The sequence below is a fragment of the Tenrec ecaudatus genome, chromosome 2, assembly GCF_050624435.1.
Source record: "Tenrec ecaudatus isolate mTenEca1 chromosome 2, mTenEca1.hap1, whole genome shotgun sequence".
Classification (NCBI taxonomy): domain Eukaryota; kingdom Metazoa; phylum Chordata; class Mammalia; order Afrosoricida; family Tenrecidae; genus Tenrec; species Tenrec ecaudatus.
In genome coordinates, this window is record NC_134531.1 from 196,261,821 (window position 1) to 196,288,373 (window position 26,553).

A 26,553-nucleotide genomic window follows, 5' to 3' on the forward strand; every position below is an offset into this window, starting at 1 on the left:
CCAGGCAGTAGGCAACGTAACAAACAAACAAGGTGATTTGAGACCATGAGGGCTCATTAGAGGAATGGATCGGGGCCTTGGGCCAGAGTGTGGATGGGAACAGCATCCAAGTCAGCTTGGGGGATCGGGGACCGCTGTGTGCTCCAGAGTGAGGTCCAGCATGGGGTGCTCACCACAAGCAGGGTCAGGGAGCACTCCGGGTGGAAATGGGTGCTCAGCCCGGACAGAAGGTGAATGGAGGCAGCCAGGTGACAGGTGGGGCATGGATGGGTCAGACCAGGCAGCAGGAGGCAAGCCCTGTGGGCTGCCTCTGACCCCTCTGTTCCTGAGAAGCAGCGATCAGGAAGCCAATGCCTTCAAGAATTGAGCTCCTCTCCCTTTGCATCTGGTTTCCAGATTACAGGAGGTGGGGCTTTCAGTTCTGTCTGATTGTTGTTGTTGCTCAGACTCACTGCCATGCAGTTGCTGCCGACTCACAGTGACCCTAGAGGACAGAGTGGAGCCGCCACTCATGGTCTCGAGGCTGTCTATCTTCACAGAAGTAGAAAGCCTCATCTTTCTCCTGCAGAGCTGCAGGTAGTTCCCGACTGCTGACCTAGCAGCTAGGAGCCCAGTGCATACCCCACTGCATCAGTGGGGGCCATAGCTATCCTATGTGAAAGGGAAAGAAAGACGGCCCGGCCCTGCACCATCCTCATCATGATAGTTTCAGACCCCTGTTGCAACCACTATCAACCCACTGAGGGTGCGTTAGACTGAGTTGACTAGCGAAGCAAATCCAGGGGCATGCATATAGGTATAGGAAAGAGCTTCATATGGAAGAGTATTTGTAACTTAAGAAAACATCCCAGCTCAATCTAGATCAAGTTCATAAGTCTGATATTAGCCCATTTGTCCAATACTAGTCCATTAAGTTCTCTTCAGACTCATGCAGCACATGCAGTGATGTTGACTGCAGCAAGATCGCAGGTCGGTGGGTGGAAAGTCTTGTGGATCCAGTGGCAGTGGAAGCATCTCAGCACTGGTGCGGGTCTCCACATGGCTCCTTCAGCTCTCTGAGAGTCTCAACAGCAGGAGAGTAAAGTAGAGAGAGGGGCTCCTCCTAGGACTCAGCAAGCCTCTGCATGGCTTGTCTATAGGAAGACGAAGCCAGAGAGGGAGAGGAGGTTCCCAGAATCCTCATGAGAAAGCCATGCCCACAAGGAAGCATTATCAGGCTGGGACCTGAGATTGAAGGCTGGACTCCACCCTCTCACTTACTTATCAAATTGACATGAAATTATGTAACTACGACAATGGTCTTCCTCTATTTCACTGACCCTCAACTTGACCAACACGAACATATTCATCTGCTTTCTCATTGGCTGTTCCTTGTTAGATGATTTCAAGACAATGCCTCTTCTGAGCCAGCCAGGGCCCAGAGGCACAGGGTCCTTATTGGCAGCTGAGCCACTTAGAAGATGGTGCAGGGTGTCATGGGCTGTACAGCTAGACAAACTTATTTCTTACTGTGTGCTAGCCCTGCTGACACCTACTTGCCAGATGTTAGAAATCCTGATTAATGCTTCCACATTCAGGGAAAGGCATTTTCTCAGTGGACAAGCCTTGTAGGTGAGACTGTCATGCAGTAGCAGAGCCACACAGAAGCGTCTTCATTTTTACATGCGCTCTGACTGCACTATCTGTGGAGGGGACAGGGCACCAGGGAAAACCCAGATGAATGTTTCCTCAGTGTCTTCCGGGTACGGGCCTGCTCTGCCAGGGCCTCCCCCTTCTTTGTCATCGTGGTGATTGGGTGTGGGGATGTCTGAGGCCCTAATGATGTGGGGAGGTTTGCCTGAGTCCCTGAGCTGCTCAGGTGTGCTGGGAGCCACCTGGTTAAGATCCACACTGTGATGAGCCTTCTCCTCTGCCTCCTCCCTCACCACACTGGCAGGCTGCTCCCCCAGTCAGCACCCACCACACTGTCACTGTATTGTGGGAACCTGGAGCACCACTACAAGCCCCTTCCTATAGATAAGACTTTCCCCCATTCCCAACCCCCTGGTTAGGCACCATCCTGTGCGCAGACCCCTCTCTTAAAGCATAGTCTCATCTCAGGGTCCCCGTGGGAAGCAGGGCCTAGACTTGGGGATCTGTTCAGGTTGACCCTGAAGGCAACAGGGATAGGGGTTCATGACCCTGGAGTCTGCTTTCTTACTTTTCCTTGTCTGCGTCCTTCATCAACCAGGACACTTTCAAGGGCTTTCACATGGCATGCTCCTGCCTCAAGGGGCCATTGCCCTTCTGTCTTTCCCTAGCCAAAAGACGATGGAGCAATGGAAGAGTAAGACTTGCATAAGAGGAGTGAAAAATGCATTAAGTTTTTAAATTGCATTGTGGTGGCGATGGGACACCGGTCGCTGAACTCAGGGCCTCAGGGAGTGGGGACCATGCCAAATACACTCTGCTATGGGTGGTTTGGGGATGCCAGGACTAGAGACACAAGAAGTCTCACCACAGACGACTCCTTCCGAAAATGCTTCTTCCAGATGAGACTCGAAGGGGAACCTCCCAGAGTTTTGTGGTCAATGGAAACAGACCAGCTCAGCCGAGCGAGTGTCAGGGGGCAGCTGACATCCCACAGGCTCTCCAAGACCAGGCCACTGCCAGCAAGGATCAACAATCCCTTCCTTCTCTCAGCTCCTTCCCTGTCAGTGGCTAGCAGCTGCCAAACGCCTCAGGGAAATGAGGACCGGGCCTGCGGCCTCTGCATGTTCTTCACTGACCCGTGGATCCGTGGCATCCTTTCCTGCTCTGCACCATTATCCCTCCCCAAGGCCTTGCAGGGTTCTGCACATGGGAAGGCCAGGCCACCGTGGGAGACCTCCAGCCAGGGTCACACAGAGACCTGCCTCCTCAGTGGCAAAGTAGGCACAATGACCCTCTTGATCCTGAAAACTAGCTTGGGCATATACGGCTGCCCATGTGACCTCTCGTAGGGCTGGGGGCAAAGCCTAGGGTGGACTAAGGAGAGTAGCCCCGGTGGGCCACAGACTGGGATCCCAGAGAAACCATTCATGGCATTTGTCATTAGGTGCTGTTCCCGGAGTTTGCTTCTTGTCTTTTAATCAGAGAACACTGGAGGCTTTTATGAGAAGCTCATTGCCGAGAGCCATGACTACACAGTCAACATGACTAGAACAGTCAACATGACTAGCACAGTCAGTATGACTAGAACAGTCAACATGACTGGAACAGTCAACATGACTAGCACAGTCAGCATGACTAGCACAGTCAGCATGACTAGCACAGTCAACATGACTGGAACAGTCAACATGACTGAAACAGTCAACATGACTAGCACAGTCAACATGACTGAAACAGTCAACATGACTAGCACAGTCAACACGACTAGCACAGTCAACACGACTAGCACAGTCAACATGACTAGCACAGTCAACATGACTAGAACAGTCAACATGACTAGCACAGTCAACATGACTAGCACAGTCAACATGACTGGAACAGTCAACATGACTGGAACAGTCAACATGACTAGCACAGTCAACATGACTAGCAAAGTCAACATGACTGGAACAGTCAACATGACTGAAACAGTCAACATGACTGGAACAGTCAACACGACTAGCACAGTCAACATGACTAGCACAGTCAACATGACTAGCACAGTCAGTATGACTAGAACAGTCAACATGACTAGCACAGTCAACATGACTAGCAAAGTCAACATGACTAGAACAGTCAACATGACTAGCACAGTCAGCATGACTGGAACAGTCAACATGACTGGAACAGTCAACATGACTGGAACAATCAACATGACTAGCACAGTCAACATGACTAGCACAGTCAACATGACTAGCACAGTCAACATGACTGGAACAGTCATGACTGGAACAATCAACATGACTAGCACAGTCAACATGACTAGCACAGTCAGTATGACTAGCACAGTCAACATGACTGGCACAGTCAACATGACTGGCACAGTCAACATGACTAGCAAAGTCAACATGACTAGAACAGTCAACATGACTAGAACAGTCAAAGCAGTGGCTTCTTCCCTGAGCGTGTGGGGATTTTAAGGATACCCGAGGGGTGTGAAGGATTCTGGGCATTTTAGTCCAAGAATTCTCTGTTCCCACTAGATGATATCGGATGCGACGCATTCTGGGGAATGTAGTCCACAAGATGACACTGATTCTTGGTTTCTGAGGCAATATTAAAAGCTGTGTTGTCCCACACGGAAGAAGCACACCAACCTGTGTGATCACGTGGTGTCCACAGGATTAGGTATCAGAAGACCCAAAACAAACAGCCATTGCAATGCAAACGATTGAGGTCTGAGTGGAGACCCAATGCCCATCTGCAGACAATTGGACATCCCCTCACAGAAGAGACATACCAGCCAGGATGCAGGATAACAAAAGACGAAACACAACTTTCCTCTACACCAGCAGTTTTCAACCTGTGGGTCATGACCCCTTTGGGGGTTGAACAACCCTTTCACAGGGGTCCCCCAATTCATCACAGTAGCAAAATGACAGTGATGAAGGGGCAATGAAAACAATGTTATGTTGGGGGTCACCACCACATGAGGAGCTGTATGAGAGGGTGGTGGCCTGAGGAAGGTGGAGAGCCACTGCTGTAGTCCTTTAGTGTTCCCTTCCCTCCACTATCGTGACCCCAGTTCTACCCTACACACCCGGCTAAATGGAAGTGTGTACACTGGTGCAGATAGAGCTTTGACACAAGGAATCCAGAACAGATAAACCCCTCTGGACCAATAATGAGAGTAGGGGGCAGTGGTGGGAAAAAGGGGAAACCAATCCCAATGATTGATGTCTAACTTCCTCGCTCCCCAGGGGGATGAACAACAGAAACATGGGTGAAGGGAGACAGCGGACAGTATAAACTATGAAAATAAAAATAATTTATAAATTATCAAGGGTTCACATGGGGGAGGGAGGGAAGGGAAGGGTGAGAGAGAGGGGAAAAATGAGGAGCTGATACCAAATGTTCAAGTAGAAAGAAAATGTTTTGGAAATGTTGATGGCAACCTATGTACAAATGTACTTGATACAATTGATATATGGATTGCTAGAAGAGTTATAAGAGCCCCCAATAAAATGATTTGTTTAAAAAATTAAATTTATTAATTAAAAAGTTTTAAAGTTACATTGAGAGAAAGCCTGACTCTAGTTGTTTCGCTGAACTCCAGGTCTACCGAGTGGCACAAGGTGAGACTCTCACTGAGGTAGCGGGTCTAGCTGTTGTTACTTCTGCAGCCCTGCCCTGTTTTCTTGCTGTCTGACGCATCCCAGGAACTGGTCCCTCCTGATAGGAATGCCCTGTGTGTATGTAAGACAGAGCCTCAACATCCGTACTCTAAGGAGCATTCTGACTGCAGTTCTCCAGAAAGAAGTCCAAACCTTCAGCCAGGTTTGTTCTGTCTCCGGCAGTCCCTGCTACATTCAAGGTCTTCAACACCAAATCCGTGGTGCGGCTCTCACACGTATATGAGGTGATTGAAAATACCCGGCTTCATCGGGCACGTGTGCTGCTGCTCCAGGGGCATCTTTGCTCCTTCAGGCTTGAAAGGGGTCTTTGGTGGTACATTTTCCCAATGCAGTACGTCCTTTGATCCCTTCACTGCTGCTTTTCTGGGCATTAAATGTGACTCCAGGTCAAATGAAATCTTTGACAATTTCAACTCTTTCTCCCGGTATCATGATGTGGCCTGTGAGTGCCTGTGAGGATTTTTGTTTACTTTCTGTTGAGTTGCGATTCATACAGAAGGCTTTGATCTTCATTAGAAAATCCTTCAAGCCCTCGTGGCTGTCAGCAAACAAGGTTGTGACCTCTGTATATTGAAGGCTGTTAATGATTCTTCCTTCCATCTTGGTGCTGCCTTCTTTGCATGTCCAGTTTCTCAGACTCTGTGTAAGTCTGGGTAGACTAGAGAAACAAATTCATAAACACGCATATGTATATAAGGGAGAGGTTTATATACAAGAGCAATTGAACATTGAGAAAACATCCCAGCCCAGTCCAGATCAAGTCCATAGTCTGATATTAGCCCACATGTCCAACAGTAATCTATAAAGTCCTCTTCAGGCTCACAAAACACAAGCAATGATGCCAAACACAGGAAGATCAAAGGCCAGTAGATAGAACGTTTTTGGTTCCAGTGGCGTTGTAAGCATCTCAGTGCTAGCATGGGTCTCCATGTGGCTACTCCAGTTCCCAGGGCTGCATCAAGGTAGGTCCATGTGACTTCTCCTCAGGGATGTCTCGCAGGAAGTGAGCCTTGTCAGTAGAGTCTCCAAGGGAGTCAGCAGAACGAGGGAGGTGTCTCCTGCCTCCAAGGAGGAAGTACCAGATTTCCCAGAATTCTCATGAAAAGGCCATGCCCACAGAAATCTCATTGGCTATCCCCAGATTGACAGCCCAGACTCCACGCCCACACTCTTAATCCTTAAATTGACACCAGATTAGGTGACTACCACAGACTCCGTACTCGATGTATAAATTCAGTAAGTGTGGTGAAAGGATCCAACTCTGATGCACATCTTTCCTGATTTTAAAATACATAGGATCCTCTTGGTCTATGCACAGGTTCCACATGGGCCCAATTAACTTTTCTGGAATTCACTGTTATCCATGATTTATCATTATCCAACTGAATGCCTTGGCATGGTCAGCCAGGCACCAGTGAACATCTTTTGGGTATTCTCTGCTTTCAGCCATGAAAGCAAGAATCTCCCTCAGTCCCTGGCCTCTTCTGAATCTGGTTTTAATTTCTGGCAGTTCCTTATAGTTGTATTGCTGCAACTGTTTTTTAAATGATCTCCAGCAAAGTTTTACTTGCGTTTGATCCTCCTACAATTTGATGATCACTTGATGCCATCGACCTTTTAACCCCACCCTCTGCTACCTCCCTAATGCAGGATTGAAATGGGACAGCTTTGGGCAGTCATTGGGCCCTGCATGAGAATGTTGTGCTTTTTAAAAAAAATTAACTTTGGGCAGTGTTCCACTCTGGCATACATTTTCACAGTGGATAACTATTGAGACCCCACTGGTTCATGGAATGGACCCCCTTGCCTGGGGGTGGAACAGCCCCAGTGCCCACGCTAAGGGGGCCTGCAGAGGTCGCCTCAGGTCCCAGCAGAGGTGACTGGTGCAGAAATGGACATAAGAGTTGGGCCATTGGTGAGGGGATGCTCTTCTGGCTAGAGAAATGAGGGCGTGCCTTCTAGAGGATGTATTCTCAGACACGACATTGAAGAAGAGGCTATGACCTTGAACCTCAGGATAGGTTCCTATGGTGAACAAGGGCTCCAGTGTCTAGTAACCAAGGTAGATGTGGACTCACTTGTGCTTACTACTTCATGTCTTTCTGTTGCACCAGAGTTTCGGCTTCTACATCTGGTGGCATCTGTCTCTCTCCCAATCCCACAGTACCCTCCTACAGAATCAAAACCTCTTTTCAAATGTAGAGTCCCTGCCAAGAACAAAGTACCCAGTAAGCAAAGTAAGTTCATATTTACTAATCTGCAGTGAACATTTTCCCAGGTTTATCACCACATAAGCACAGGCTTCAAACTGTGCTTCCCTTGCTTATTGGGTAATCTGCCCTTGAGTGGCTCAACCATGTTCATTTTTGCATCAGCTAAGGACAGTGGTTCTCAACCTGTGGGTCATATGCGACCCCTTTGGGGGTCAAACGACCCTTTCTCAGGGGTGGCTGATTCATAACAGTAGCAGAATGACAGTGATGAAGTAGCAATGAAAATAATGTTGTGGCTGGGGTCAGCACCGCAGGAGGAGCTGTATGAGAGGGTCGTGGCATTAGGAAGGCTGAGAACCACTGCCTAAGGAGAATAAGCTGAGACAAAAAGGGCTAAGGGGGTGGGCAGAGGGTCTTCTCCATAGGAGGCAAAGGCCTGGCTTCTGCACCCTGTCTGTGCCCTGGAGAGGCACATGCAAATGATATATTCCCTAGGGAAGGCAGTGGCCCTGGTTTCCCTTTCTGCTCTCATCAGGGGGACTGACCTCAGCCTCCTCCCGAGGGATATGTTCACCCTCCACTACTTGAGGGGCTCAGGTCTTGTGCCTTCTTAAGGCCTCCCGGCAGGCTCCCCCAGGCTGGGCTGGGCTTCCTCTTCATTGCCCTAAACTCAGGTCAGCTGAAGGGTGGGTGTGAGTTTTAGGGGTTCAGTAGAGGTTGTATATGCTCCCCAGCCTGTGGGCCCTCTCTCTCTGAGCCCCAGCCTGTCATCCCTGTGGCCAGACTGGCAGCCCCTCCCCAAATCTCAGGGCTCCCATGACCAACCCACCTTCCTGGGTCCCCCCACCCCACCTTAACAGAGGATAAAGTCATTCCTCCCAGCAGCCTCAAGGCCCTGGTGGCCCCAGGGTGGGACTCTGGCACAAAGAAGGTAAACTTTTACATTAGCATGCAGAGCCCGTCCTTGCTGATTGTCTATTCCAGAGCAGAACCTTGGCTGCATCTTTGCATAAGCTAAAGGCGCATTACAATGTATTTCCCCAAACAAGAGAGCCCTTGGCCTCTCTGCACAGAAAATGGCTGTGGCTTTGAACATTTTCCCCAAGGTTTAAAGATTCCAGGATCAATTTCTCAGAGAGGACTCAAGGACATTATCCTTGGGCCGTACCTTCCCTGCTGTCTGGGCAAGGAAAGCAGCACACCCAGGGACCTTGGGGGGTGGGGGTGGGGTGTGGCATGCACTTAGGATACTTCAGTGGGGACCTGGATCATTACAGGCCAGCTCAAGGACCCCCTGCTGGATCACACATTTTGCCTGGTTCCTATTTTTCCCCAGTCTTTAAAGTTACTCACTCATTCATTCAATCATTCACCAGCTCCTTTCTGAGTACCTCCGAAGTGTTAGGCACCGCCCGGGCAAGCAGTGAGACAAGGGACAGACAAACACAGACGAACAACTTCGTTTCGGTGGTGGAAAGTGTTCTCGGAGAGGAAGAAGGCAGGATAGACCCAAAGGTGCCAGATGGGCCCAGAAGACCAGCTGCTTTGGGAGGGGCTCCAAGCTAACTTTGAGGAGGTTGCAGTTGTGCTCACAGTTGAGAAAGACATGGGAGGCCAGAGCCCAGCATGTGCAAAGGCCCTGAGGCAGAAACAGGACCCTGCTCAAGGAGGAGCTGAGCCCAGTGGCGCAACCACAGGGAGCAAGGCAAGGGCAAGCTAAGAGGGAGCAAACCTGGTTCCTCCTGGCCTTGAACTCACAGTGAGGACGATTCCAAGTGTAGCCGGAAGACCCTTGAAGGGTCTGTGCAGGGAAGACCACTTCTTCCTTTAAAACCGACCTATTCCAAAGACATTTCCCTGCCAAGGTTCTTCAGCTAGCTAGCGAATGGGGAGACTGGAGATGGGGAGAAGTCATCCCAGGCATGAAGCATGGTACAAGCCTCAGGAAAGAGCATTGGGGTTTGGGGAAGGCCAAGGTGTTCAACGGGAGGATTCGTGCAGGAAGGCAGCTGCAGTGGAACACAGAGAGCCAGATGCAGGAGTTAAGGTGTCCGGCCTGACGGCACTCAGAGCCACTGAGGGCAAAGGAAACCCGATCTCCTCTGAGTGGTGCCCCCTGTGAAGAACGTGAGTGGAGAGGCAGGAGCCAGAGAGCCACCTGCCGGAGCGGAGGAGGATGGGACTCGGGCCCAGGGGAATGAGAGGAAGGTGGTAGCAGGCCGTCAATTGCTCCCTTCTGCTCTTTTAGCTACATCGTTGCCATCTCACTCAGTGCACTGTGTTCCTGTGACCAGCATGCGTGTCCTATGGGCTCCCTTCTGAGGACGGGAGCTGACCGGAAGTACGCCGGGCCTCCACTCCAGTTCTGCAGCTGCTCCTGTGGGTGTGGGTGCTCTGTAGCCTGCCCCTTCCCGGACCCAGGCACAGGCAGAACCCGGCTCTGCTGGCTTTCATTTTCTTCTCAAACCTCAGAGCTGTTTGGTTATAACCCCCTCCCCCAACCACGACCCAGGAGTGGGGGAGCCCTCTCCTGCTACCCCACTCTCCCCAACTCTCTCTCTGTCTCCCAGCAGTGCGAAACGTCTCTGTACCGTGACTCTCAGCCCAAGCCCGTGAGCTGACCAGGCTGTCAAGAGAGACTCTCTTTGGGTGCTTACAGAACCCCATTCTTTCTTACCAGGCCCAGTTTAAAAGACGAAACTTTGATGAATTCTCCTCAGTATAAAAACAATCCTATGAAGTTCCATATATCATTCACCTCAATTTACAGGGGGGGAATCTAAGGAACCAGAGAGGCCTTAGGTCACAGAAGAAGGAAGTGACCAGGCTGAGGTGTGAGGTTGAATAGACTCAATGGCAGTGAGTGATCTGAGCGTGTACCCTCAAGCTCAGCGGTTCTCAGCCTGTGGGTCACGACCCCTTTAGGGTTTAACCAACCCTTTCACAGGGGGAGGCAGCAATTGATCCACTAAGACCCCACAGGACTGTCGTTTAGAAATAGGCGATTCAGGTGGTCAGTCTTGGTTAACACTGTAACCCCTTCTTCAAACTTTCTGCACAGTGAGCAGAAGAGTTGGATTTCCCAGAGCAGATGTGGTGACCTCACATTGATTTGGCAGGCTGAATTTGTCAGGGGCTAGCCATCACAGTCCGCCATTGTGCTGTCTGCCGTGACTGCCATGGAGTGGATTTTGCCTCATCGCCAATCTGTAGGACAGAGTAGAACTGCCCCATGAGGCTTGCCAGGTTGCACATCTTTATGGAAACAGAGGGTCACATCTTTCTCCTGGGAAGCAGCCGATGGGTCTGGGCCATCTTTGGATTAGCCGCAGGTCTTTAATCATGGGATCATCAGTGCTCCCTCCCTGCCGCTCCTGCACCTCCCGCTGCGATACCAACAGAAAGCGCCACAACTCACCAGCTTGTTGTCAGGGCTGTTGTCTCATCATAGACTTAAAAAATCTCATTGTACCAAGAATCGACATCCCACAGGACCCAGCAATACCTCAGCTGGGGATGCACTCTACGGATGTAAGAGGCTTGGCACCACAGAAATATGCACGCCCACGGTCACTGCAGCTTTGTTCAGGAAAGCAAGACATCGGAAAAGTCCCTCAGGGGCAGAACGGATAGAGAAACGTTGGTCCGTACATGCAACGGAATACTTTGCACGGCCGAACAACAATGATGAGCCCATGAAGCACTTCACAGAATGGATGGACCTGCTGAGCACAGTGCCGTGGGAAATCAGTCCATAATAAAAGGACAGACAGATATGGGATGAGATCACTGTTATGAAGAAAAACAGGCAAAGGCTTTCATTCCCAAAGGAATGGACGTGAGAGTTTCCCAAGTGCCGGGGACAGCAAGGGAGGGAAGGTGACGCTGTGAACGGGAAGGTTAACAGGTGTTGGCTTGGCGAAAGGGAGGAGGAAGGTCCACACGAGGGAGAAGAGAAATCCGGTAGAAAGCCGGAGGGTGTGGCAAGTGGTTTGAACTACTGAATACAGAGTTGATGGTCTGAAATGTAAACCTCCCCGCCCCCCAACCCAATTCACAATTTTAAAATCATATGACTTTTGTAAGTACCACAATTAGCAAACACTCTCACTCACACACACACACACACACACACACATCTAGTTGTAATCTCAAAGCTGGAAAACAAGATCTGTTTTGGGGCTGTACACCCTTCCCCTAGGGTCTTATGGGGGAAATGCCAGGTGAGAGGCTCTGTTAGGAACGAAAACACCACTACTCTATTGTTTTTAGGGGGATCATTCTACTTGTATATGGCTGGAGTGTGAAACCTTAAAACAGCTTCGGAAGATAAGGAAGACTAATTTTGTCTTACAGAAAAGGGGCAAGGGTGTGTGACCCAGACCCCCAGAGACCCCAGAGGCCTCCTTAGGTCTCCACATTGTCAGTTGCATCTGAAGAGATGGGAGCACCAGTGGTAGGTGCAGGGGTGCTGGCCCACCCTCAGCAGAACTCTGCTAACATACCCACAGTCCAGAGTCACCTTGGTGATCAATCTGTCCGCCTGGAGATCTCATCAGCCTCCCTTTCCCTACAGGAAAGCAAGGTGGGGAACCAAATTATAATCAGAAGGCAGGCTTGCTGAGCAGGGCATTTCTTGAAGAGGCCTCCCTAGGGGGCACCTCACTTGCTCGTGCAGCCCTCAGATTGATGTCTTCTTTCTGCACAGTCGGCAACAGCAGCCACCAGGGCCCCTGCTCTGTTCCGGGAAGCCACTTGTCTCGCCTGCCTCAGGTGCCTACTGTCTCATCTTTTTGAGCTGATTTTCTGTGTTAATTCTCATGTTCCCCGAAGTGTCTTCTCACTGATTATAGCTAGGAATTACTGTTGGAGATGGAGATTCTATGCCCTGAGATCCAGGGTTTAACCACTCAGACCTGCAATGACAGAGAGGGTTCTGGGAAGTGCAGCCTGGATACACTGCCTTTACAGGGGTCAGGGGTCAGTGGTCAGTCTCAGGGCTACACTGTCCACAGGGAGGGGATTCTCAGTCACTTCACGGTGCTCCATTTGGTTGGCATGAATACATTACTCTTCTGGTGAGATGATTTCAGTCCCGTGCTATTCCATGCTGCGTGTCTGACCGATGAACAGTGAAGAATACAGTGATGAGCCAGCTCCCAGTCAATGAGAGACACAGAGGGCTCAAGCGGAACCAACCACGGGTGGTGTTTGTGTTGTTAGTCACCATCTTGCTGTCTCTGATTCATGACAACTTTATGTCCAACAGAATGAAATATTGTCTGGTCCAGCATCATCTTCATCATCTTCATAGGTCTGCGGCCACTCTTGTGATCACTATGCCAACTCAACTCACTGAGAGCTCTCTCATTTTCACTGGCCATCTGTCTACTTCATCAAATGTGATGTCCTCTTCCAGTGCTGCCACCCTTGCTACCAAAGCACATCCTTTGCATCAGTGTTAACACTGATCTGTTCTCTGGCAGGCCAAAGCAGCTGGACTATTCTTCTCCAGCGCTACAATTTGAAGGGGTCGGTATTTCCTCACTTTCCTTTTTCATGTTCCATCTTTTGCATGCCTACGGGGCAAAAGAAAACAGTGTGGCTTGGGTCAGGTACAGCTTACTCATCAAAGTGACATCTTAGAAAGCAAACCACTTTAACGAGGACTTTTGCATCAGAGGTGCCCAATACATTATGTTGTTTGACTGCTCTCCTGGACATTGATTGTTGATCGAGTAGAGAGAAATAATTGATGACTTCAATTTCTTCAATATTGGTCCATTGGTACAGATTTTTACTGGTCTACTTCTACAGACTTTTCTCTTCACCTACAGGCATAGACTGACCACTAAGCCCATTAACAGTTGATTGCAACTCACAGTGACTATAGGACAGAAGAGAATGTCCCCTAAGGGTTTCCAAAGCTGCGCTCTTTACAGAACCAGACTGCCACCTCTTTCTCCCAGAGAGCGGCCGAGAGGTTTGAACTACCTACTTTTTGGTTACCAACCTAGCATTTAACCTCTGCACCACTGGGGTTCCTTTCAAACTGATGAGTGGGTGAGAAAGAGCAGCTCGGCAGTAAGGGTGGCTCTCAAGAAGAAGGGATTCAGGAAAGATGAGTGGGATTTAAGAAGCTAGAAGTGGAGAGGGAGGGAATGGTACACCTGAGTTGCTGAGAGTCCTTGTGTGGCTAGATCTTAAATATGAGGAGCTGGGCTAGGATGGTGGGAAGCAGGCATGACCTGATGTGTGTTTCTGTAAGATTCTGGCAGCTGGGTGGTGGAGAATGAACAAGAGTGGGGGCTCATCACCATTTGTGCTTTGACATTTGCTGAAACTCATAAGCATCTGTTAAGGTATAGTGTTTTCAAAAGCAAATATTAAAACACCTAGGAAGAAAATAAAGGTAAAACACAAAGGAAGCCAATTATATGAATTACAGTTATCAAAACAGAACACATCTTAGTGAAATTGTAATAATTGTTCTTTATTGACACAATAAAAATGAAGATTTAGGAAGATGAGTGATTCTTCAAAAAATTAAACATACAATTAGCATGTGCCATAGAATGGATTCAGTTGTGTCTCTCAAAAATATGTGTCAACTTGACTGGGCCATGATTCTCAATGATTTGGCCATTGCATAATGATGTAACTGTGAGGCTAGCACAGGACAGGGTAGTGTTTCTTTCTGATAGGATCACTGTGAGTTGGAATCAGCTTGATGACACCTAACAATAACAACAGCAAGATGTGATCAACCAATCACTTGTAAAGATATTAGGGTAGTATGCAACACCCTTGTTCAGAACACAGCCCTGGTCTGATGTAAGAGCGTTTCCCTGCAGTGTGACTGCATCATCTTTTCTCTTGCCAGAGATAAAAGGAGAGAGAGGCAGCAAATAAGGAGGGACCTCAGTCCCACCAAGAAATATGAGCTGGGAGCAGAGCATGTCCTTTGGACCCATGGTCTCTCTGTTGAAATCTCCTAAACCCACAGGAAGACCAATGCCAAGACACATGGGGATCTCCAAAGAACACCAGGCCAACAGGTCTGGAAAGGAAACAAGGACCTTTCTCCAGACTGATGGAGGAAGATTTTCCCCAACTGATGGAGAAAGAAAGATTTTCCCCAGAGCTTCTGCCCTGAATTTGGACTTTTAGACACCTAAATTGAGAGTATCACTTGTCTGTCAGTTTGTTGTACTGTGGTGGCGTGTGTGTTTCTGTGATGCTGGAGGCCAGAGTCACCCAAAGTGAGCAGGTTTCAACAGATTTCCAGCTAAAGAACATACTAAGAAGAAGGGATAAGTTTCCATTTCAGAGGAATTAGCCACTGAAAGCCCTATGGATATCTTCAAAACATTGTTAGTAATGTCACCTCATGAAAAGAAGCAGAACATTGTCAGAGACAGTACCAGAAAATGAGCCTCCCAGATCAGAACGTACTCCAAATATGACAGGAAGAGCTGCCTTCTCAAGGTAGAGTCAACAATAATGACATGATGGAGTAAAGCCCTTGGGGCCTTCGTTTGCTGATGGGATGACTCAAAATGAAAAGAAACAGCTACAAACACTAATTAATAATTGCAATCTGTAATTTATAAAACATAAACTTAGAAAAATTGGAAATTGTTAAAAGTGAAATGGAACTCATAGAGATAGATGTTTTAGGCCTTAATGAGCTGAAATGGACTAGGATTGGCCATTTTGAATAAGAAAATTATATGATTCACTATGCTTGGAGTGACACAATCAAGAGGAATTCCTTTGCATACATAGTCACAAAGGCATTTCAAGATCTTTCTTGGAGTAGAATGTAGTCTATGATAGTCTATCCATACACAGGAATACCTAATCAATACAATTATAATTCAAATCTATCCCCAAACCACTAAAGCTAGCGATGCAGAAATTGAAGAATTTTACCAAGATCCTCAATTAGAAATTGATCAAGTGTGCAATCAAGATACACCAATAATTATTGGTGATTGGAATGCAAATGTTGGAAAAGAGGAAGTAGTTGGAAGGGTTTTCAGTAGATGGTGTTGGTGACAGAACTGAAGCTGGAAACCACATGACAGAATTTTACAAGACCAACCACTTGTTTATGACAAATACTTTTTTTAAACAACACAAAAGGCAACTAGACAAACAGACTTCTCCAAATGGAATACATAGAAATCAAATTGACCACATCTGTGGGAAGTGCCAAAGGTGAAACTCAATATCGGCAGCTGAAACCAAGCCAACAACTTTGGAACAGACCATCAATTGCTCATATGCAAATTCAGGTTGAACTTGGAGAAAATAAAACAAGCTCAGGAGAGCCAAACTATGACTTTGAGTCTATCCCATCTGAATTTTGAGAACATCTCAACAACATATTTAATCATTGAACACGAATGACAGAAGACTTAATGGGCTGTGGGCGGACATCAAGAACATCATACATGAAGAAAGCAAAAGGTCATCAAAAAGACAGGAAAAAAGGATATCAAAGTGGATGTCAGAAGAGACTTTGAGACTTCATCATAGAGTAGATAAAGCAAATAGAGGAAATAGAGTAAAAGAGTTTTAAAAAAAAGAGCAGCTCAAGAAGAAAAAGTAAATTACTATATGAAATGTGCAAAGACAGAGGTAGAAAACCAAAAAGGAAGAACACTTTGCATATTTTAAACTGAAAGAAATCAAGAAATATTCAAGCCTTGAGTTACAATATTGAAAGATTCCATGGCCAAAATATTGAATGATGCAGGAAGCATAAAAATAAGATGGAAAGTGAGGTAGTTCGTTTATTGTGCCAACCTGGCCGATAAACATATGTGGGATTAATTGAAGGGCGGAGGGATGAATGGCTCAGTGAGCCTCGCCTTTCGAGTTCTCAGGTCTCTTGCGTTTGGATGGTTGGACCAGGGTGCAGCTGTCTTAGCCAGTTCCCTGCTTTAGCTGGCAAGGCTCACTTCCTGCAAGACATCCCCAAGGAGAAGCCACATGGACCTACCTGGATGCAGCCCTGAGTGCTCGAGCAGCCGTGTGGAGACCCCTGCCAGCGCTGAAATGTTCACACGCTCACTAACTGGGCTTTCCTTCCGCAATCGACATCATTGCATGTGTTTTGTGAGATGGAGGAGGACTTTGTGGATCGGTGTCAGACATATGGGTTAATGTTAGACTTGTTGGCTTGGGCAGCACTGGGTTGGGGTGTTTTCTTGATGCACACTTACCCTTTATATAAAACTCTCTCTTACACATGAGTTTCTATGGATTTGTTTCTCTAAAGTACCCAGACTAACACAGAAAGGATACAGAGTAATGGTACCAAAAAGAATTAGTTGACATTCAACCATTTCAAGAGGTAGCGTATAAGCAAGACCCAATGGTACTGAAAGATGTTTCGATGGTATTGAAAACTGCATTGAAAGAATTAGTCAAAAACAAGCCTCCAGGAATTGAGGGAATACCAACTGAAATGTTACAACAAGCTGATGACGCACTGAAAGAAACTACTCATTTATTCCAAGAAATTTGGAGGACAACTAGTTGGCCAACTGACAGGAAGAGATCCATATTTGGATCTCATTCCTAAGAAAAGTGACCCAACAGCATGTTTAAATTTTAGAGTAATATCATTGATAACAGATGCAAATAAAATTTTGCTTAAGGTCATCCAAAAATACTTGCAGTCATTCACTGACAGGGAGCTACCAGAAGTTCAGGCTGAGTTCAGAGGAAGACATGTAACAAGGAATGGCATTGCTACTGTTAGATGGATCTTGGCTGAAAGTAGAGAATATGGGAAAGATATTTACTTGTGTTTTATTGATTATGCCACAGCAGTTGACTGTGTGGATCATAGCAAACTATGGATACCTTTGAGAAGAATGGGGAAGCCAGGATACTTGATTGTGCTCATGTGGAACGTGTACATGGATCAAGAGGCTGTTGTTTGAACAAAGCAAGGGAATACTGCATGGTTTAAAGCAGGACAGGTGTGGAAAAGGGTTATATTCTCTCACCATACTTGTTCAATCTATGGACTAAGCAAATAATGAGAGAAACTGGATTATATGAAGAAGAATGTGGCATCAGGATTGGAGGAAGACCTTTTTGAAAATATTGATCATTACAGATATTATAACAATCCATATGTCATACATCAAATGAACTTGTACAGATGCTGCCATCATCATTTTCAAAACATTTCTTTCTACTTGAGCCCCTTGATATCAGCTCCTCTTTACTCTCTCCCTCCCCTACCCTGCCACCTCAGAACCCTTAATAAATTATGTATTTTTTCATACTTACACCATCTGATGTATCCCTTCACCCACAGTTCTGTTATTCATCCCCCTAGAGGGGGATTATACATCCATCATTGCTAATCAGTTCCCCCCTACCTGTCCTTCCCCACTTCCTGTACCCACATGGAATTGTTACATTCATTACTGTTTCTGAGGGGTTCATCCATCCTGGATTCTGTGTGTTGATAGGTCTTATCCCAATATACATACTCCAGTCTATCAGGATTTGTGAGGTAGAACTGGAGCCATGATAGTGGGGAGAGGAAGCATTAAAGAGCCAGAGGAATGTTGTACGCTTTGTCGGTGCTACACTGCACCCAGGACGAGTCGTCCCTTCTGTGAGGGAGTTTCCCATTATCAACAGATGAGCTTTGTGTATCCATTCTGATCCCTCTCCTCACAATGATATGATTGTTTATTTTTGATCTTCTGATACCTGATCCTGTCGACACCTCGTGATCACACAGGCTGGCGTGCTTCTTCCATGTGGACTTTGTTGCTTTCCTGCTAGATAGCCGCTTGTTTAACTTCAAGCATTTAAGACATCAGATGCTATGTCTTTGAATAGCCAGGCACCCTCAGCCTTCTGCCCTACATTTGCTTATTCACCCATTTTTGTCTTCAGCTATCCTGTCGGGAAGGTGAGTATCACACAGCAAGACATTATTAGAACAAAGTGTTATTGTGTTGAGGGAAGACTTAAGTAGAGGCCCAAAGTTCACCTGCTACTTTAGTGCTTTACTATATAAATATATATACACAGCCCAATACTCCTATCTTTATATATTAATATATTTACATATAAACATGTCTATATTTATACCTCTATATAAACATGCTATACCATTATATAGACATATATAGCTTTACCTCCTAATTCTTTCCTCAAATTCCTTTGACTTTCCTCCTACCCTACCATCATGTTCACCCTTTATTCAGCTCTCAGTAATTTATCTTGGCTACACTGCAATTGATCAAATACCACTAGGCATTCTACACCTTCATTGCCGTCAATTTTAAATCCCTTGATATTCCGCTGTCCCTGAATTCGTTGGTTCATTGCTCCCTCCCACCAGCCTCCTCCTTTTTGATTGTTTTCCCCTTAGGATTGATTATCCTGCCTATCTTATATAGATAGACATATGTGTTATATATGTGTGTGTGTGTGTGTGTGTATACCTATACACAGATCAGGTGTGGTGCCAAGTACTGCTCCTTAATTCAGAAGTGTATTTTCGGGATTCCTCAGGGACTTCCTGACTTTGCTCCCATTTCTGGTCTAAGGTCCCTTTGTGAATCGTCGTGCTGTGGGGTCATCAGGCCGGACACACTTCCCACACTGTGTCTCCAGTGTTGTCTTCTGTTGCACTGTGGGCCAGTGAAGGGCTGACTGGTCTTGAGCTGGGGCCAGCCGTATGATCCTCTCTATGCATTGGCCGTTCTGCAGGAGCATCACCCTAAAGACTTTGTAGGCCAGATTGAGGTGTTCCCTCTCACTCTATCTCATTCTCCCTCCTTCTTAGTTTGCTCTTGTGTGGGTAAGACAGACTGGCCACTCTCCTCAGTCTGTATTTTCAGTGCTGTAGCACTGAAGGGGGTAAAGGGGTGTCAACATAACCTGGATTGGAGCCAGCTCCGAAGTTCTCTCTGTTAATGAGTTGCTCTGTGCAGGTATGTTGCCCCCAGTGCTTGGTGCACCAGAGTGAAGACTGGTCTCTCTCTCCCTTTTACGTGAATACATAAACTATACCCTCGTCATGGGTGGGTTAGTGCCCTGCTCCCCTGTGTTAGACTGGGTAGACCAGAGAAACAAATTCATAGAGACACTCTATGTGTACAGGAAAGAGCTTTATGTACAAGAGCAGTTGAACATTGAGAAAATATCCCAGCCAAGTTCAGATCAAGTCCATAAGTCCAATATTAGCCCATCTGTCCAATACCAATTTGTAAAGTCCTCTTAAGACTCACTAAACACAATTAATGATCCCAAATGCAGGAAGATCACAGGCCAGTGGATGGGCAGTCTTGTGGATCCAGTGGTGTTTTAAGCATCTCAGCACTGGCAGGGGTCTCCACGTGGCTTCTCTGGCTATATCAGCGTATCACCATGTGTTTTTCAGGGAGTGAGGAAAGAGAGAACCTCTCGCCTCCAAGGAGGAAATACAGCAATTCCCAGAATCTTCAGGGTAAAGACCATTCCCACACAGAGGCCTCATTGGCTATGACAGACTAGACTCCACCCTTTAACTATTAATCCTCTCAAGCCCCAAATTGACACCAGATTATGTAACTACCGCAGACCACCCCTTGTCAATTTGACACTTTCACTCAACTCTTTAACCATACATAATTTTCAAACCAACAATAACTAAAATGTATATAATTCAATATGTGCCAAAGGCTAATTTAAACTTAAAATTCTATAAGTGACCAAAACAAAAAATATTCTATACTCTGTGAACACCTACACCTTAATCCTATAACCCTATGAATATATTCCCCCACCTATGAAAGTTTGTAAGCCAACCACTTCATGCCTTTAACCCCCCCCCCCCATTTTGGGTATCCAATTTCTATACTGCCCACTTACATCAACCCAGTGCTCTGAGGTGACAATCATAGGTAATGCAGAATGGGTAGTAGAAGGTAGTTCTACCTATCAGTTATGACACGTGATCAATTGCAAAAGTAATGCTTGTGATTGTCCATTTATTTTCTTTATATGTGCTCAATGACTATCTTTCCTTTGTTCATATATGATATACCCGATGCAATTAAATTCAGTGTGTTTTCTGTTATATGTATGATAAATCTTTGATGTTAGGTATAAGTGTGATTTCATTCATGTCTGGAAATTATATATGGCTAAAGAATTGTGTACAGCTGCTAAGTGGGCAAGGAGTGGACTGTGATAGGTAAGTTTATTGTGCCAACCTGGCCTATAGGAAGATGTAGGATTACTAATGTTGCAGTTTGATTGGAGAGCAAAGAGATAAATGGCTCAGCAAGCCCTGCTTCTCCTTCTCTTGCTCTCTGGTGATGGGACCAGCATGTGGCTGCTAGTTCTCTGCCTCAACTTGTGCACTACACTACCTGTGGGACTGCCAACCTGTGGATTGTGTTGCTAGAGCTTGAGATTACTTTGAGACCTGCTTCGCCACGCTGCTGGTGTGTACATAACGTGAGCTTGGGCCTGTCAGATCCTGTTGTCTTGCTGACTGTTGGTGACGTACCCTGCTGTTTGTTGCCTGTGGCCCGACTGCCTGCATTATGGAAGACTCAGCTGTTTGCTTCCTTGACCTTGGACCCAGCGGCCCTCGTGAATTGAAGGACTTCCTGTATATTAAGTGTTCCATAGAAGTGAGTTGAACTGAACCCTCTGTAGTGCTGTGTGGACAAATTAGCTGTTATATTCCTTCGTGCTGTATATATCTCTATCTATATCTATATAGATCATTGCCTATCTAGATTCATAAGTACCCTGGTTTTGTTTCTCTAGAGAACCCTGTCTAACACAACCCCTAATGCTATCGTCTCTCTTTTATTCCCCCCCCTCACCCTTCCTTCTAGTTGGATGCCATATGCATCCTGGGTATGGTCTGACCTCTGCCAGAGTGCTTGGACCTTGACCTGGAAATTATACATTAAGTTACTTTTCCTCTATGACCATTGTGCTGTTTGGACTTACCTCGGTGGACTCATATTGTACTTGTCTTTTTGTTCTTGGTTAGCTTCTGTAGGAAGACTTATTAACAACCTGAGATATGCAGATGACACATCCTTGCTCGCTGCAAGTGAGGAAGACCTGAAGCACTTATTGATGAAGACCAATGATTGCAGCTTTCACTATGGATTACAACTCAATGTAAAGATGACCAAAAACCTCACAACTAAACCAATCGGTAACATCATGCTCAGTAGAGAAAAGATTGAAGGTGTCAATGCACTAGGTACATCTGCTGGACAAGACCTCTTTGTTGTTGTTGTTGGGTGCTATTGAGTTTTCCAATCCATAGCAACCTATGTGCAACTGAACGAAACACTGCCCATTTCTGCACCATCCTCCCAATTATTCCTGTCCTTGAGCACATTGTTGCAACCATGGTATTAGTTCATCTCCTCGAAGACTTTCCTCTCCTTCACTGCCACAACCACTTTACTAAACATGATGTCCTTCTCGATGGACTGGTCTGTCCTGATAACATTTCCAAAGTATGTAAAATGACATCTTGCCATCCTTGCCTCTAAGGAGCACCCTGGCGTTACTTCTTCCAAGAGAAATTGCTTTGTCTTTTCAGTAATCCATGGTATTTTCAATATTCTTCTCCAGCATCACAATTTCAGTGTATCAGTTCTTCTACGGTCTTCTTTATTCAATGTTCATCTTTCAAATGCATGTGAGGCAATTGAAAATACTCTGATTTGTGTCAGGCTCACCTTAGTCCTTAAATTAGCACCTTTGCTTTTCAATCCTCTTAAGAGGGCTCGTGCAGCATCTTTACAGAATGCAACTTATCTTTCGGTCCCATGTCTGTTGCTTCTGTGAGCTTTGATTGTATATCCAAACAAGATGAACCCATGACAACTTTTCTCTATTTATCATAATATTACCTATTGATCCAGTTGTGAGGATTTTGGTCTTCTTTACATTGAGTGGTAATCCATAGTGAAGGCTGCAATTCTTGATCTTCATCAGCAAATGCCGTAAGTTCTCCCCACTTTCAGCAAGCAAAGTTGTATCATCTGCATAGCTCAAGTTGTTCATTAGTTTTCCTCCAATATTGATGCCACATTCTTCTTAACATAATTTTGCTTTATGTAAACCAAGCTATAGAACAATAACACTGATATCATATGCCAGTAAATTTTTGCTGAAGATCATCCAATAGAAGTAGAAGCAGTACATTGACAGGGAGCTGCCAGAGGTTCTAGCCTGGTTCAGAAGAGGACATGGAAGAAGGAACAGCATTGCTGATGTCAGATAGAGCTTGGCTGAAAGCAGAGAAGACTAGCAACTCCAAGGCACGTCATTGTGCTACTACACAAAATATGGTATCTCCATATAATGGAATATTCTACTGCCATTTTCATATATCTACTAGGACGTAAATGAACCTTAACAACTCACTGAGTTCTATAAGTGAGACACAAAAGGATGCATATTGTATAATGCCCCCTATGTGAATATTTAGAATAGGCAAATATGTAGAAACCAAAGTTACTATTTCAGGAATCTCAGCAGTAATTGTGATATGGTTTCTGCTAATGACAATCACAGGTACTGCTCACCTGCTGGAACCTATCATCATGCTTGAAGAAAATGTTACACTCCAGTTAGATGTATAAACCTGTTCCCTGTTAGTGCGTGTTTAGTTCCAGGCAAGAATCTTGAGAAGCAAGTTGGCAATGCAGGCAGAGATGGTGGTGATCACAAGAGGGAGCAGAAGGCACATGGGAAAGAGGAAAGGATGGAGTCAATTGATGGTTCAGAGGTCGAATTAATGGTAGTGCCTGAATATAAAACTTGGACAACAGGGAGGAATTAAGGTGATGCTAGAGGAGACCCCGGGATTCTGGACTCAGGGGTGGTTTGCTAAACCATGGTTAGCTCTCGAGCCTATGGTTCCTGTTGATGTCTTCCTACTTGTCTTTCAGGTCAACGAAATCTACCATGATGAGTCCTTGGGGGCCCACATCAACGTAGTCCTTGTTCGGATCATCCTGCTGAGTCACTCAAAGGTGGGTGAGCACTGTAGACCCTCCTGGCCATTCCAGATGCACCAGGTCCTTGGCCAGCATCATGGAGTGGGTCTCTAGAGTAAGCATGCTCCCTTCTCCGCCCCCACCCTCCCTTATGAAGTGGTTATGCTTACAGAACCTCCCTGTCTCCTCCCTACCCTGCTGCCTGGCAGTTCCCATAAAGCACTTGTGAGTCACTTTCTATTTCTCTGCTTCATTTCACTCACTCTTTACTTCCTCTTTTGCCCAAGTATTGTCTTAAACCTTTGCCCTCCTCTCCACCTGTCACAAAGCATCAGCACCAGTTGGGCCCTCTGGACCTTCCAACCTCATTTTCCTGCCAAGCTTGGAATTATCTGCCAGAGCAGTAAGCATGGGTCTCTGAAGCAAGGACAGACAGGCAGGCATCAGAGAGAATGGGTTGAGATGGAAAGATAATGGGATCACGAGGCGCCGTGCGTCTCTGGAGGGAACGAGAAATGGCCCAGCGGCTGCGGGAAACAGTATCGTGGTCCTTGAAAAGAGAAAGCAAAGAATGATTATCAGATTCAACGATTCACTCCTCAGTATCTGCCCGAATGATTCAAAGCAAAGACCCTAACAGGTCCTTGTCCATCAACTGCAGCATTATTTACAATAATGAAAAGGTGAAATCAACATAAGTGTCTCCTAAAGGATGAATGGAAAACCAAAATATGTTTATATAAACAATGTGTGCATCACATAAATAATAAGTATATTACTCAGTCATAGAAATGAAATTATTATATATGCCAGGGTCTGATTGTTTCAACATTCTGAGTAAAATAACTCAGACATAGGAAAACAAATATTGTATGAACCTGCTTATATGAAATGTCTAGAATGGCAAAGGCATAGAAAAAAACTTTTTAGTGGTGATCAGGGGTGGGTGGGAAGGGAAAATGAGGAGTTAATAGGGAAGAGGCACTGAGTTTCTGTTAAGGGTGATGAAAAATTTGACAGCAGAGATTGGTGATGGTTGCACCACGTGTTGCAGATTATTAATGTCACTTGGCTGTACATCTGGTACTAAAATTGTTAACGTGACAGCAGTCCTTAAATTAGCATCTTTGCTTTTCAATCCTCTTAAGAGGGCTCGTGCAGCATCTTTACATGGACCAAGCAAACCTCGTTCTCTACACAGAGATCAGAAGAACTAGAGAGTGCCCAGCTACCACCACTAACTGTTCTGTAAAGGATCACATGAGAAGGTCCTGAATTGAGTGGGAGACAAATATGAAACGAACCTCAAAGTCATAAAAGAGACCAGGCTTACTGATCAGAAAGAGGCAGGCGGGATCCCTGAGATGGCCCTTGGCCGTCCTACAGATCTGAAGCGGCATTCACCCTGTGTTAGCATAATCAGACATTTAAGACCAAAAGGGCAGCACTTTCTCCCAAGGGAGAAACTCAGAGGGCTGAGAAGGAAGGGGGAACAGAAACGGGAAACACAAGAAAAAGACAGAATAAATGAACATACATTGATCAGATTCCAGTGGATGAGTTGAAACAAAATGCATTTGGATTATTGAATGTAAGACTGGTGATCTGCTCTGTAAACCTTCACCTAGTCTACAATAGAAGGTGATTTTTAAAACACTGATTGCATAAAACAACAACAGCGTGTGCTTGTATTGCAAGCAAATAAAATCACTTGACTTTGGGAGGAGAAGGTTCCAATGAAATTTTTGGTTGTAAACTACATTTTTTTTTCTTTCAAAAGAAGGATAATGGGATGAGGCGCACTGAGAGTGCCCGACTATTGACCTGTAGTGAACAAGCTTCTGTCCCCACTTCACAGATAAGGACGCTGAAGCGTAAAGTGATTCTGAGAAGCCTCAGTGTAGCCAGCGAGTGTTGGTACACCCTGTGAGAGTCGGGCTTCTCTTCCAGACGGCCAGTTCACGGATCCCGAGGCTCATTACATTCAACCAAACCAACTCCACTAAAGTCACTGCCATGGAGTGGATCCTGACCCATAGTGACCCCATAGGATGGGGTAGAACTACCCCTGTGGGTTTCGGAGACTGCGTCTAAGTAGAAAGGCTCATTTTCTTCCAACCGTGTGGCTGGTGGTTTTGAACTGCTCACCTTGTAGTTAGCCACCCAAAAGGTAACCCACTACACCACCAGGGGTCCTTCACTAGACTCAAGCACAAAGAAATCAAATCATAATTAGATCAAGCACTCCAGGTATCCTAAATCAGAAAAGGGGTGAAGTCTGCTACTAAAAGACAAAGACTCTCAGAACCAAAATAAATATTCAAGTCAAACCACACGCGATTTACAAGAAACACAATGGAAAGATGACAAGGAAGGCCCAGGTGCAGAACTAATTCCAGGAATTCATCCTGAGTTCAAGCCCGCTCTCTTGACCCACAGAAAGGCTTTTCCCGTTAGGAGACGAAAGACAGCCACAATGTGGGTATAGACCTGTGTGCCCCCGAAGTATACGCTAAATAAAAGAGATCCATTGAAAGGGGAGGGGGGCAGTGAAAACACAACTGTGGGAACCTTCAGTTCCCCACCCCCCCTAAGGCCTTTCGCAGACTATGTTTTTAAAAGCAGGTGTTTTGAATAATATGTCATTGTTCCTTGTGGGCCGCCGTTGAGCTGATCCTGACTCCTGGTGCCCCAGTGTGCTGAGCAGAATGACTCTGTGTTTTCTTACTGTGATTGCCTGGCTCCTCTTTCAAGATGCTTCCCTATGCATTTGAAGGAGCCTTGTGCCTAGTGGTTGTATGCCGTACCGTTTGCACTACCCAGGTCTTTGTGAATAATATAATCAAGTTGAATTCATGATATCATTTTTCTTCTTAAGATTTCGCAGCTTCTTTTCAAGGAACCATAGAACCTTGACAGTTACAAAGTATTGAGGTCCTGCCATGCCAGGGGACTTGGTATAGCAAACACCGCTCAGTCACGTGCTCAAATCCAGTGCTCTAAAACTAGGTGGAAAAATGTCTA

At 46.0% G+C, this 26,553-nt stretch overlaps 1 protein-coding gene across 1 annotated transcript in view; it reads left to right on the top strand.

Moving 5' to 3' along the window:
• Nucleotides 1-26,553, top strand: part of ADAMTS2 (ADAM metallopeptidase with thrombospondin type 1 motif 2) — a 335,165-nt gene that overhangs the window by 205,362 nt on the left and 103,250 nt on the right. Inside the window, exon 5 of the mRNA XM_075542120.1 lies at nt 23,482-23,565. Coding sequence (XP_075398235.1) covers nt 23,482-23,565 — 84 coding nt within the window. The remainder of the gene's footprint in view (nt 1-23,481; nt 23,566-26,553) is intronic.